This window comes from Mustelus asterias, chromosome 12, assembly GCF_964213995.1.
Source record: "Mustelus asterias chromosome 12, sMusAst1.hap1.1, whole genome shotgun sequence".
NCBI classification, from domain to species: Eukaryota; Metazoa; Chordata; class Chondrichthyes; order Carcharhiniformes; family Triakidae; genus Mustelus; species Mustelus asterias.
Window position 1 is genome coordinate 69,008,613 of NC_135812.1, and position 14,214 is coordinate 69,022,826.

Sequence of the window (14,214 nt, forward strand, 5' to 3'; positions counted from 1 at the left end):
AGACTATTTCCTCGGGTGGATGGAGCTATTACAAGGGGGCATAACTATAGGGTTCGTGGTGGGAGATATAGGAAGGATATCCGAGGTAGGTTTTTTACGCAGGGAGTGGTTGGGTGTGGAATGGACTGCCTGCAGTGATAGTGGAGTCAGACACTTTAGGAACATTTAAGCGGTTATTGGATAGGCACATGGAGCACACCAGGATGATAGGGAGTGGGATAGCTTGATCTTGGTTTCAGATAAAGCTCGGCACAACATCGTGGGCCGAAGGGCCTGTTCTGTGCTGTACTGTTCTATGTTCTATGTTCAAAGAATGGTGAGCCTGTGGAATTCATTACCACAGGAAGTAGTTGATTGCAAAACATTGAATGTATTCAAGATGCGGTTGGATATAGCCCTTGGGGCAAATGGGATCAAAGGTTATGGGGAGAAAGCAGGATTGAGGTGATTGTGATGAATGGCGGAGCAGGCTCAAAGGGCCAAATGGCCTCCTCATATCTCCTATGTTACTATGTTATGTTATGTTTCTATGTCTTGCTGGCTGCACTCCGATCCTTTATGGGCTGCCTGTGACCCCCAGGCCGCAGGTTGCCCACCACTGGTAGACAAACTGCTAAACTTCTCATGCTAAAGGTTGATGAAGTTTTTTGGATGTCTTCTGTTTTCGGATTTACGGGATAGAGAATATTCAACCTGTGTATATTTGAACTGACCATGATTTGGAAAGCAATAAATCACACACTACCCACTAGAACAGATAGAATGATGAATATAGCTAGCACACAGTTTGCATTTCACCGACTTGAACTAATTGGGATCAAGCAGCACTGTTTCTCGATTTTAGTGACAGATCTTGTGAAGATGTTTCTGGTATTGACTCTGAATCTTTTAAAACCGATTATAGGGGCGGCACGGTTAGCACTGCCACATCACATCGTTTCCGGCCTTGGGTCACTGTCTGTGTGGAGTTTGCACATTCTCCCCATGTCTGCATGGGTTTCCACCGGATGCTCCAGTTTCCTCCCACAGTCCATAGATGTGCAGCTTAGGTGGATTGCCCTTTAATGTCCAAAGATGTATACATTAGGTGGATTAGCCATGGTAAATGAGCAGGGTTACGGGAAAGGGCGGGGATGTGGGTTTAGGTAAGATGTTCTTCTGGAGAATCGGTGCAGATTCAGTGGGCTGAATGGCCTCCTTTTGCACTGTAGGGATTCTATAGTTCCAGTAATTGAGAAATGTAAAGAGTTATTCAAGGTGGATAAAGAGCCATTGTTCTTCTTCAATTATTTTGTCACTACAATGAACGGTTTAACATTTTCAGATTGTATGAGTATAACATGGAGCTAACTCGGATCTTTCGGACATGTTGTGATTACTCCCTTGTATTTAACTTCTGTAACTAGGTGGATGATCTGAAGGCCAAACTGGCTGCACAGGAAATTGAGCTGAAGCAGAAAAATGAAGATGCTGACAAACTGATTCAAGTCGTTGGAGTTGAAACTGAGAAAGTAAGCAAAGAGAAAGCTATTGCAGATGGGGAAGAACAGAAGGTGGCTCTCATCGCTAAAGAAGTTACCCGAACACAGAAAGACTGTGAGGAGGATTTAGCAAAGGCCGAGCCTGCCCTTCTTGCTGCTCAGGATGCCCTCAACACTCTGAATAAGGTAAGAGTTTGAATGAAAACCAAAAGCAAAATAACAGCTTGCAATTAATTTGGCATCTTCAGTGTCATACAAAGGTTCTGGGCCAAGTGCTGCTAAATGGGATTAGGTGGGAGGTCAGGTGCTTCTCGCCTGTTGGTGCAGATTCGATGGACCAAACGGCCTCTTCTGCACTCTATGATTCTATGAATGTAGAATAATGTCCCACAGAATAAGGAAGAAAAGCCATGAAGACAGATATTTGTGCCGGAATTGTACCGCTCCGTAAGATCCCGCCTGGGGCTAACCGAGAAAGTGGTTCTGCGAGCCTCGCCCGCCCCGAATCTGGGGCGGGCGAGGCGGTAAAATTCCGGCCTTGGAGTGTTGACCAAATGACCATGTGTGGACCTGATTGACAGTGTGGCCATGGAGGTATCATTATTGAGCCCAGTGGAAATTCCGTCTAGCTTGTGAGCAGCTGAAAAGCCCCCATCACTGCTCAGGCTATTCTCCCAGTATCCTGACCAACTGCATACAAACAGATGATCTCATCATTCTTTTCTGTGTGACACATGTGTAAATTGACCAACCTATTTGTGCTTGTCATTGTATTTTAAAAAGTAACCCATTTGTTAAAAAGCACTTCTCGAGGTCTTAAGACCACTGTAAGGTACTAAATCTTACAAGTTCTTCACTTTTTGGTAATGGACACAGAATAACATCTTCTATTTGAGAACGTTGCTGGAGAGAGGTTATGAATATAGTTTTGTCTCTTTTAGCTGAAGCACAATAATTTATCCTTATTCTTCTTCACATTATGCATATTATCCGGTAACAGACCTTCGCTGGAATTCTACCGCCTCGCCCTCCACAGAATCAGAGCGGGCGAGGGGCGGACAACAAAAATATCCATTGACCTTGGGTAGGAATTGACAGTCTCGCTCGAGCGAGGCTGTAAAATCCTTTTCCAGCAACAGCATCTACACACCAAGATGCAGTAGTTGTCCCAATTGCATATAAATTAAGGGAATATTACAGTTTTCTCCCAATTTATCTTATTTTAATTTCTATTGAACTAGGATATAAATCCTCTTAAACTAAGTTAAATAATGTCACAGTAAATCGTGCGTTTTTGGTTGCTGATGTGCTGGAAGTTTGATTTATCCTGATGCAGTTAGAAAGATAAAATGTAGCCTTTTGTTTTGGCGGGGCTATAATTATTAAGGTCAACGTCTTGTTTGGATAGTTCTTGAGCTGATAAATCAGTCGAATTTGGTTTACAACCCTAAGCGATTCATTGACAGTTCATGCTAAGGGAAGAAGATCAAGCGGTTTTATCTTAAATGGCCGTGGGAAAAGATCTTTGCATGTTTATAAACTATATAGAATGTACACTATCTCTGTGGAGTGAGCACTCAGGCATTCCCAGCCTCAGAAGATATTGAAATCACTGACAAGTCTCCAGCAGCCACTGGCTCCAGTTGTCAGCATCATGAGGTTTTATAAAGCTTATTGTGATATCGAGACTAAGTGGTAGGCTATGAAGAAACCCAATGCAGAATTATTTGCTGCTCAGGAAGTATACTGTGTTGTAAGCCTTGTTTTCAATGAAGATGATGGGTGGTACAGTGGTTAACACTGCTGCCTCACTTCGCCAGGGACACAGGTTTAATTCCGGCCTTGGGTCACTGTCTGTGTGGAGTTTCCGAGTTCTCCACGTGTATGCATGGGTTTCCTCCGGGTGCTCCCACCCCCACAGTCCAAAGGTGTGCAGGTTAGGTAGATTGGTCATGCTAAATTGCCCCTTAACGTCCAAAGATGTGTAGGTTAGGGGGATTAGCCATGATAAATGCACGGGGTTGCACGGGGTGAGGTGGGGGGTGGGGGGAGGTGTTATGAGGCCTCGGTAAGATGCTCTTTCAGAGAGTCAATGCGACTCGATGGCCTCCTTCTGCACCGTAGGGATCCTATGATTGACTAAAGCCTCCATGCAAACAATGAAGGTAAGAAACATCAAAGTTAAGGTGGAGCATAAACTTGTCAACATTTTTAGTGATGTTGTGGACTACAAAATAAACTGATACTGTAAATCCCTCTAACTATGGGCAGTAAAAATCTACATACACACACACACACAAGACACATGTTTTGATAGACGAGTTTGATTTTAAGTACACAAACACTGTGAAATTCCTGTGAACGGGAGTGATTTGGAAAACGAAAGACATTTAATTTGGGAGCTTTAGGTGCTAGCTGCTCCTGAGAAAAGATGATCCAAGTGAACATGACGGTGTGAGTCAGAAATTGATTTTGTTATTCGTTGGCAAGATGTTCTGACAGAAACCTGTTTGTTTGAATTAGCAGTAACATTTTAACCCAAAATCCACACAATTGATGATTTTTACTTTTTGCTTTCCCACCTTGTCGTAGTGGGCCTCCATTTTCACGTTTGATCCTAGTTTTCATGCAAAGTGGGTTTAGTTAATTGGAAAGAGGTTCCAGAAGCGCTAAACTAGGCCAGTTATACAAGGATTGTCACAAATGTGCCGATCGTTTTTTTTTTGATTCCCTTAATCATGTCAGAATAAACTGCTGTAGGACACAGTGGGGACTGAGCAACTTCACAGCTAACAAGCCGTTTGGGATTTATGTTACCACCAGGGGGTTTCATTGCCTAACATTTGATGACTCATGTTATATCAAATTCAGACTCTAGCTCCAGGCTTCAAAGCAATGCACTCAAATTGATAACTCAACAACCTTTTAGAACTTGACTGTGGGGGAATAAAAATTCATTCAGCTTCACTTGCTGTTTTGTTCTTCCTTCAGAATAATTTGACAGAACTGAAGTCCTTTGGTTCACCGCCTTCAGCTGTGACGAATGTCACCGCCGCCGTCTTGGTGCTCACGGCGCTCGGAGGCAAGGTACCCAAAGACCGCAGCTGGAAGTCGGCGAAGATCATGATGGCAAAGGTGGATGGATTCCTTGATTCCCTGATCACCTTCAACAAGGAGAACATCCACGAGAACTGCCTCAAAGCCATTCAGCCTTACATGCAGGACCCGGAATTCAACCCAGAGTTCATTTCGTCCAAGTCTCTCGCCGCTGCTGGCCTTTGCTCCTGGGTTGTCAACATCGTCAAGTTCTACATGGTCTACTGTGATGTCGAGCCGAAGCGGCAAGCGTTGAACAAAGCCAATGCAGAATTAGCTGCCGCTCAGGATAAACTAACCATTATCAAAGCCAAGATAACAGTGAGTATAATAGTGGAGTCCACCAAAAGATCAGCCATGACCTTATTGAATGGCGGAACAGGCTCTAGGGACCAGATGGCCTACTCCTGCTCCTAGTTAACATAAGAACATAAGAACATAAGAAATAGGAGCAGGGGTAGGCCATCCAGCCCCTCGAGCCTGCCCCGCCATTCAATAAGATCATGGCTGATCTGACGTGGATCAGTACCACTTACCCGCCTGATCCCCATAACCCTTAATTCCCTTACCGATCAGGAATCCATCCATCCGCGCTTTAAACATATTCAGCGAGGTAGCTTCCACCACCTCAGTGGGCAGAGAATTCCAGAGATTCACCACCCTCTGGGAGAAGAAGTTCCTCCTCAACTCTGTCTTAAACCGACCCCCCTTTATTTTGAGGCTGTGTCCTCTAGTTTTAACTTCCTTACTAAGTGGAAAGAATCTCTCCGCCTCCATCCTATCCAGCCCCCGCATTATCTTATAAGTCTCCATAAGATCCCCCCTCATCCTTCTAAACTCCAACGAGTACAAACCCAATCTCCTCAGCCTCTCCTCATAATCCAAACCCCTCATCTCCGGTATCAACCTGGTGAACCTTCTCTGCACTCCCTCCAATGCCAATATATCCTTCCTCATATAAGGGGACCAATACTGCACACAGTATTCCAGCTGCGCTGTACAGGTGCATCAAGACATCCCTGCTTTTATATTCTATCCCCCTCGCGATATAGGCCAACATCCCATTTGCCTTCTTGATCACCTGTTGTACCTGCAGACTGGGCTTTTGCGTCTCATGCACAAGTTAAGTTCTTAAAATGAAATGACCCAGTTTACATTGATCGCCATGCCCTGGGTGTTCACATTAACATTGCAGACTGCAGCTACTTCCTTAATATGGACCATTCATATCGATGTTATACAAAACTAATGATCACAGAGCTCTAACCATGAATAAAGACTGGTTGAAGAGTTTTTTAAAAATTCATTCATGGGACATGGCCGTCGCTGGCTGGCCAGCATTTATTGCCCATCTCTAGTTGCCCTTGGAGGGCAGTTGAGAGTCAACCACATTGCAGTGGCTCTGGAGTCACATGTAGGCCAGACCGGGTAAGAACGGCAGATTTCCTTCCCTAAAGGACATTAGTGAACCAGATGTGTTTTTCCAACAATCGACAATGGCTTCATGGTTATCAGTAGATTCCAGATACCTTTTTCAATTGAATTCAAATTCCACCATCTGCCATGCTAGGATTTGAACCCGGCTCCCCAGAACATGAGCTGAGTTTCTGGATTAATAAACTAGCGATAATACCATTCGGTCATTGCCTCCCCTGAAGCGTATAAAGATGGTACCAAGTGATTTTCAAAATGAACACTTGTTATATTATTGAGGCAATGTTGAAGGGTTTCCACTGCTCACCTCTAAAGTCTTAAGTTTTGAAATACATTTAGCGCTTTGATGCAAATGACATTTGCCTTCTGGGGAAACGCCTAATACTGATAAAATTGGGATGTCTGAACAAAGAATCATACAGCAGAGAAAGGTACTATTATTCTCATCGTGTCTCTGCTGGTACATAGGAATATAGGACGTAGAAACCCTACAGTGCAGAAGGAGGCCATTCGGCCCATCGAGTCTGCACCGACCACAATCCCACCCAGGCCCTACCCCCACATATTTACCCGCTAACCTACGCATCTCAGGGGCAATTTTTAACCTGGCCAATCAACCTAACCCGCACATCTTTGGCCAATCAACCTAACCCGCACACGTAGGAGCAGGAGTAGGCCATTCAGGCCTTTGAACCAGCTCTGCCATTCAATAAGATCACAGCTGATCTGGTTCTGTCTCAACCTTACCCTGCCTCCATGACCACCCCTTGTTTACCAAAAATCTAACTCTGCCTTAAATAAATTTAATGGCCCAGCCTCCACTCTTGCTGGGGAAGAGAACTCCACAGACTAACAACCCTTTGACAGAAAAAAAAATCTCATTATCTCCGCCTGAAACATTGGACCTTTTATTCATGAACTGTGTCCCCTGGTTCTAGTCTCTCCCATCAGTGGAAATATCTTCCCGCTGTCCACCCTATCAAACTCCTGAGGAGAAAACTCCAGGCCACATCAAAGGGCTGAAAATGATGTTTAGACTAATTCAGTTACTCAGCTCAAAATGCAGTTGGACAAGCAATAAACCAAATGTTACTAATGGAAAAAATGTTTGTCTAGCTACGGTTTATTTTCCCAGATATGTAAGGAAAAACTGAGGTAAGTACAGGAAAGTAAACAGCTTTTATCCAGTGGTGGATGGTGTGATGTATTGAACTAATATTGATCAAAATCTGTTTTCTTGTTGTTTAACAGCAATTGAATGCGAACCTAGCTAAGCTCACAGCGCAGTTTGAACAGGCAACAGCGGATAAACTGAAATGCCAACAAGAAGCTGAATCAACTGAACGCACCATTATCCTTGCCAATCGACTGGTGAGTTTTCTTATCCTATAAACAGTTCTGTAATAGCTTGATGTAGTTGGATGAGAATTAACCACAACTGGTGTTGGCCAACATTGTCAGAAAGGGTGCATGTTGCAACATCAATACACAGTAAGTACAATTTCACATTGCTACCTGCTCCGAGAATGCAGTGTTGAGTTATACTATCCAGCCTCCACCACTAGGTACCCAATTAAAACCGTGAATGCATGATGAGACATAACCATTAAGAGCATTCAAATGGTTATTGGATAAACATATGGATGATATTGGAATAGTGTAGATTAGAGGGGCTTTAGATTGGTTCCACTGGTCGGCGCAACATCGAGGGCCGAAGAGCCTGTACTGCGCTGTAATGTTCTATATCAGTCAGAATGATGGTGAAATCTTTAGTTGTGGAGAATTACCCATGAAGAGCTATAGAAAGACTGGTGCATGACCTGGGATCTCTTTACAATTTCAAAGCACACTTGTGTCTGTTTCCATTTTAATTCTTTCCTGGGATCATAGAATCCTACACTGCAGAAGGAAGCCATTCAGCCCATCGAGTCTGCACTGACCACAATCTCATCCAGGCCCTATCCCCATAACCCCATGCATTTACCCCCTGACACTAAGGAGCAATTTGGTATGGCCAATCAACCTAACCCACATATCTTTGGACTGTGAGAGGAAACCAGAGCACCCGGAGGAAACCCATGCAGACACGGGGAGAATGTGCAAACTCCACACAGACAGTGACCCAAGTCGGGAGTTGAACCTGGGTTCCCAGCGCTGTGAGGCAACAGTGCTAACCATTGTGCCACTATGCCGCCCTGTGGGGAAGTGGGCATTGTTTGTTGCCCATCCCTAATTGTCTTTGAACTGAGTGGCTTGTAAGGCTATTTCAGAGGGCAGTTAAGAGTCAACCACTTTGCTGTGGATCTGGAGTCACATGAAGGCCAGACCGGGTAAGGACAGCAGATTTCCTTCAGCATTTGTGAACCAGATGGGTTGTTATGACAATCAATGTTTAGTTTCTATGGCATCATTGCTGAGATTAGCTTTATATTCCATATTTCTTCATTGTCCCTCCCCAGCGCATTAGCCTGTGCCACTTATCCGGTGACATTACCATTACAACATCATCTCCCCCTAGTTGTTGCAGTAATACTGTATATGATGTGAAGATAAAATGCTGTAAAATCTTCTCTTCTTCACCCAGAAGTGGTGAATGTGTGGAATTCACTCCCACAGAAAGAGGCCAAAACGATGTGTGATTTCAAGGAATTGGATCTAGCTCTTGGGGCGAGAGGAATCTTGGGGAGAATCAAAGAAATATGGGGAGAAGGCGGGATCAGGATATTGAATTTGATCAGCCATGATCATTATGGATAGCGGAGCAGGCTCGAAGGGCCGAATGGTCTATACCTGTTTCTATTTTCTATGCATGTTTCCATGAATGTATGTTTCTTTGGCAGTCTCTCAGGGTCGAAGATGAGTTGCTTCCACTCGGGGGGTGGCGGTGGGGGGGTGGGGTGGTTCTGCAGTGGCTGAATAGTCCAATCCTGGAGCCGCAGACTCTGCCACAGGTGGGGCAGGTGATGCTTGGTGAAGTGGGTGGGTGCGACGCTCTTGATTTCTGTAGTATAACTGTGATCTGTCTGGATTTGCTTTAGAACATAAAACACGGTGGCACAATGGTTAGCACTGCTGCCTCACATCTCCAGGGACCTGGGTTCGAATCCCGGCTTGGGATACTATCTGTGTGGAGTTTGCACATTTTCCCCGTGTCTGCGTGGGTTTCCTCCGGGTGCTCTGATTTCCTCCCACGGTCCAAAGATGTGCAGGTTACGTTGATTGGTCATGCTAAATTGCCCCTTAATCTCCCGGGATGTGTAGGTTAGAGTGATTTAGTGGGATAAATCGGTGGAGTTATGGGAATAAGGCCTGGATGGGATTGTGATCGGTGCAGACCCGATGAGCTAAATGGCCTCCTTCTGAACTGTAGGGATTCTATGATGTTTCTATGAATACAGCTCAGGAACAGGTCCTTTCGGCCCATGATGTTGAACCCCTGCTGCCTGCCCTTAGTCCATATCCCTCTATTTCTTGCATATTCATGTGCTTATCTAAAAGCCCCTTAAACATCCCTATATGATTTGCGATTTAATGTTCTCGCCTCTATTATCTCTGTCAGACATAACTAACATGATGAAAAAATCATTAACATTTCCTGTTGCTTTTTTCAGAGTTCTTTTTAAATTGCTGCAAATGTGGAACTTATTTTTTATGCTCGAGCAGTTTAATTACTATTCATATGAAGAAACTGCAAAAGACAATTGATATTAGGGTTACTAAGTTGAATGCTAATTTTTAGAATAGATGGCAAAGTGCGCTGAAAAGATCTGTTGTAATATTAAGCAGAGATATTAAATTCTCGCCAACATTTGCGAGCATACTCGAGTAGAGAGGAAAATGTGTCTTCCTGCTCCCCCCAATCAAGATAATCAGTGGGAACGACTAAAATAAGCAATTGCCTTGAAAGCAATGATCACCAATTCTTTTCTGAATCCTATTCACATGAATGAGCAGAGTTATTCTAGATTTGAACAATATCACCACATCTTGGCCGCGATTCTCCCAAAAGCGCTGAATTGGTGGTAAACTGTTCTAGATCCCAACTGTTTTGTCAGTGCAGCTTCTCACTCGAATCTCCGCACTCTGTGCACTGCAGAGGTCCCAATCGTGAATCTCATTAAAATCCAGGTTGGGTGGGTGGCCTATACGCGCCGGAGTTTTACAGTTCTGGAACTTTATGCATGCGCAGTGGCTCCGATCTGTCAGACTCCCTGTTTGCTGGCCAACCTGGGACCCCCGCAGTGCGGCCCCATCATCCTCCCCATGGTCCGATCACGGCCTCCACGACAATTCCCGGGCCAACTCTGACCCCCCCCCCCCCCCTTGCCCCGGAGCGCCCCGATGTCCAGGCCTTCCCCCCTCCACCCCGGCCGCCATCCCCCAAAATGGTGATCCCCTTACCCCAGCGGACCCTCCCTCTCCTGGGAGGCAGTTTCCCCCCAACAGACCACCCACCCCCACCAGCCCACCCCCACCAGCCCACCCAATCGCTGCCCTCCCTCCATCCCACTGATTGCCATGCAGAGTGGCAGCGGGACCCCGCACCCCCACCGATCACCCTAGGCCACAATAGGCCCAGCCCCCTTGGCACTGCCTGATGCCCGATGGGCAGTGCCGATGTTCCCCCTGGGCATGGGGGAACACTAACGGGTGACCCCGCTGGAATTAATTAGCAATCGGGGCCCCCCGGGGGGCACAGGCTGGCATTGCCAGGGTGCCCATGCCCAGGGGGCACCACCCCCCGCCTGACCCCTTGGGGGACACCGATTGCCAATTCATTCTGGCGGGGTCACCCATTAGTTCCCCGAACGTGGGGAGCTACTCTAAACCCCGCCGGAATGAAGTACTCCAGGCGGGGTGTGAGATTCAATCGGGACCAGCAAGTTCCCGATAATTACATTCAAAACACATTTAAAACATATTAAAAACAGATTCAAATGACTTACCTGCCTTCCCGCCGGTTTCCAGCGTGCTCTGGCCTGCGACTGTTCGCCGGCTCTGGGAGATGCGCATGCATTCCCGGCGCACGCGCAAATCCCGGAACAAGGCCGGCAACGCGCATCTCCCATTGTGACCCGCCAAAAAAGTTGCGGGTCGGGATGGGAGAATCACGACCCTCATTTCAGTGATACAACCCTAGCTACAGGAAAGGAACAATTGCAATGAAGTGAGCTGTATTTTGAGGTAGAATTAGACCACTGGCTTAATTGGTTAGTTGTATTCCATAGAATAGTTTCTTATTATAGCAGGTCTCATCCATGCAACTATTTTAATCTGGGAAAAGTGTGTGTACGACAAACACTCGAGCACAGACTGGTCCAACCATCTCGCTTGAAGGGCATATTTCAAATGTTTTTTACACTCATGGCGCCAATAACCAAATTCCTGAATGATTACAGTTAAACATGAATGTCAGAGGTTTGAAGAAACAAAACAACTTGCTGATCAAAAATAAACCACGTTAGTGCAATAAATTGATAATTTTTAAAAAAGTAATCAATAAAAATGATCATGAGAGGGTTATAGTATGTGCTTCTGGCTCACTCCCAGTCTCAGGGTGTTCACTCACTCACCCTCTGTGTGAGTGAGTGTGGGGGTAAGGGTGAGTGAGAACCCTGAGAATGAGTGAGCCAGAGACATTCATTCACTCTTGGGCACACACTCCATCCCACACATTCTCTCTCACGTACACTCAGTCTCAGTCTCTCAGGCGCATTCAGCGTCGCGCTCCCGCCCGCGCTCAGTTTCGCGCTCCCGCCCATCCGCGGTATGGCGCTCCCACCCGTCCGCGCTCTGGCGCTCCCGCCCGCCAGCACTCTGGCACTCCCGCCCGCCCGCGCTCCTGCCCTCCCATGCTCTGGCGCTCCCGCCCTCTCGCGCGCCCTCCCGCCCGTGCGGGCTCTCGCGTTTCTGCCCGCGGTGGCTCTCGCACCCCAGCCCTCGCGCACTCCTGCCCGCGCGTGCTCCCGCTCTCTCCCGCCCGCTTGCGCCCCTCCTGCCCGCTCGCACTCCCGCCCGCCCACGCATTCGCGTGCGCGCACATTCTCACGCATTCAGCACGCGTGCATTCTCAGGCATTCGTGTGCATGCGCATTCTCAGGCATTCGCACGCATGCGCACGTGCGAATGTGCGCGCGCACGAATGTGGGAGTGGGCGGGAGTGCGAGCGGGCATTCTCAGGCATTCATGCGCGCATTCTCAGGCATTCACGTGCGCGCGCATTCTCAGGCATGCCTGAGAATGTGCACGCGCGCGCGCGTGTGAATGCCCGAGAATACGCTTGCACACGAATGCCTGAGAATGCGCGCGTACGGGAGTGGGCGGGAGTGCGAGCGGGCATTCTCAGGCATTCACGCGCGCATTCTCAGGCATTCGCGCGCGCGCATTCTCAGGCAATCGCGCGTGCGCATTCTCAGGCATTCGCGCGCCCGCATTCTCAGGCATTCACGCGCCCGCATTCTCAGGCATTCGCACGCCCGCATTCTCAGGCATTCGCGCGCCCGCATTCTCAGGCATTCGCGCGCCCACATTCTCAGGCATTCGCGCGTGCGCCCGCATTCTCACGCATTCTCACGCGCACATTGGGCAGGATCTTCCGGCCACACTCGCCTCAAAACCAGAATGTCCCACACAAGTTCAACGGACTTTTCTATAGTCCACCCTTTGCCTGCTATGATTCCCATGGCGGGCTGAAATAACCACATACACCACACACACAGGGTGGGGGCAGATAGAGTTGGTAAAGTGTCTCCACAAAGATTAGGCCGCCATCTTTAAAGGGCACAGAAAGTAAATGCCTCCAACAAACGTCTCCTTCCCCCCTCCCCCCTCCAATGACCACAAAGGGCCATCCTCACAAGCATTTAAGATCAGGGCAATCCGTACCACCACCATTCTGGGGCCACTCTCGACATGCCCTCCCGACATGCACAAGGGGAACCCCTCCCATGGAGCTTCCCAGAGTGCCCATCCTTAACACTGTCTCCCTGGCACAAGTTGGCACTGGCAGGTTCACAGTGCCAACCTGTGCCCACATGACAGTGCAACCTGTGCTAGGGCAATGCCAAAGAATGTCCCTTTCCCATTGGGGGCTATACTTGATGCCCCTGGCAGGAACCTCTCCAGTGTTTTCTGTCTTCACAAAGCTGTTGTGAACCTCACCGACATGGCATCAGGGAGGTTTCAGTATTCAGAGAGGGGGAATCATGTGGCGGGGCGGCCTTTGAACAGATGTATTAGAATGTCTTTAAATGATGTTCCCATCCTTTCTGGGTGGGAACTTCTTTAGGTCACCAGCAAGAGGCTGGGAAAATCGGAAAACATGATCTTGCCGGTGAGAATCGCTTTCCTGAATTCTTGAGATTTTGGGCCCGATTTTACCATTTGGAGTCTAAGTGCCGAATCTGGGCGTAGTACAGATCCGACCTTGAAATCCTCTTTCCAGCGCGCCCATACGCTTTTTGCCGGCTCCAGTCCGATCCGCGCAGTGGGCGGGGCTTAGCGCTGCCAGACCAATCGGAGCTCTGAACTGCGCATGCACAGTTCGAAAAAAATCTGAAAAAGTGCGCCCTCAGATCGCAGATCTGAGGAGTAGAAATGATGTCTTGACTTAAAATTATACCTGCGAGTAAATTTCTCACTCAGAATGACAATTATTTGTTAGTTTAAAAATATAACCTGTTCCTGTGCAAGCCACTCGGAAGCAATAAACACAGCTGCATGTATTTAACTACATTTGCAATTTGCATCATTCTTGCTGATCAGAAGTAACTTTTAATATTTCTATGCTGCTACAAATCTGTGTTGTGAAACACAGATAATGGGTGGGTGCCGAAAGATTTCCATGGACTAGTCTGTCAGTCAGTGCTCCCACTGATCCATCCTGTACCAATATCTCTGTCCAGCTGCCTGGAAACCGTCGAGTCTCATCTGGAACAACTGAATTTGGTCAATAAATTATCTTTTTTGCCTTTGATGCTGAAATAAAAATCTCACCATTCACCGGACTCTGAAATGTCTTGCTGCACTTTACACTGGAGGCTGTCAGCTCTCTTCCAACTGGTCCTCTGTTGGCCACTTCAGTCATTACTGCAGTTGAAGAAAAGTCGATGGTGACTGCATATTTCATCTAAAAGAATGCTGGCTTTTCACGCTGTGGTATATGTGCGTTCAGTCTTTTGAGTTATGCCCCCTATTCCAGACA

At 47.2% G+C, this 14,214-nt stretch overlaps 1 protein-coding gene across 1 annotated transcript in view; it reads left to right on the top strand.

Moving 5' to 3' along the window:
• dnah9 (dynein, axonemal, heavy chain 9) overlaps positions 1 to 14,214 on the top strand; it is a 591,107-nt gene that overhangs the window by 357,366 nt on the left and 219,527 nt on the right. The window contains exons 49-51 of the mRNA XM_078225415.1: positions 1,407 to 1,667; positions 4,473 to 4,898; positions 7,263 to 7,382. Coding sequence (XP_078081541.1) covers positions 1,407 to 1,667; positions 4,473 to 4,898; positions 7,263 to 7,382 — 807 coding nt within the window. The remainder of the gene's footprint in view (positions 1 to 1,406; positions 1,668 to 4,472; positions 4,899 to 7,262; positions 7,383 to 14,214) is intronic.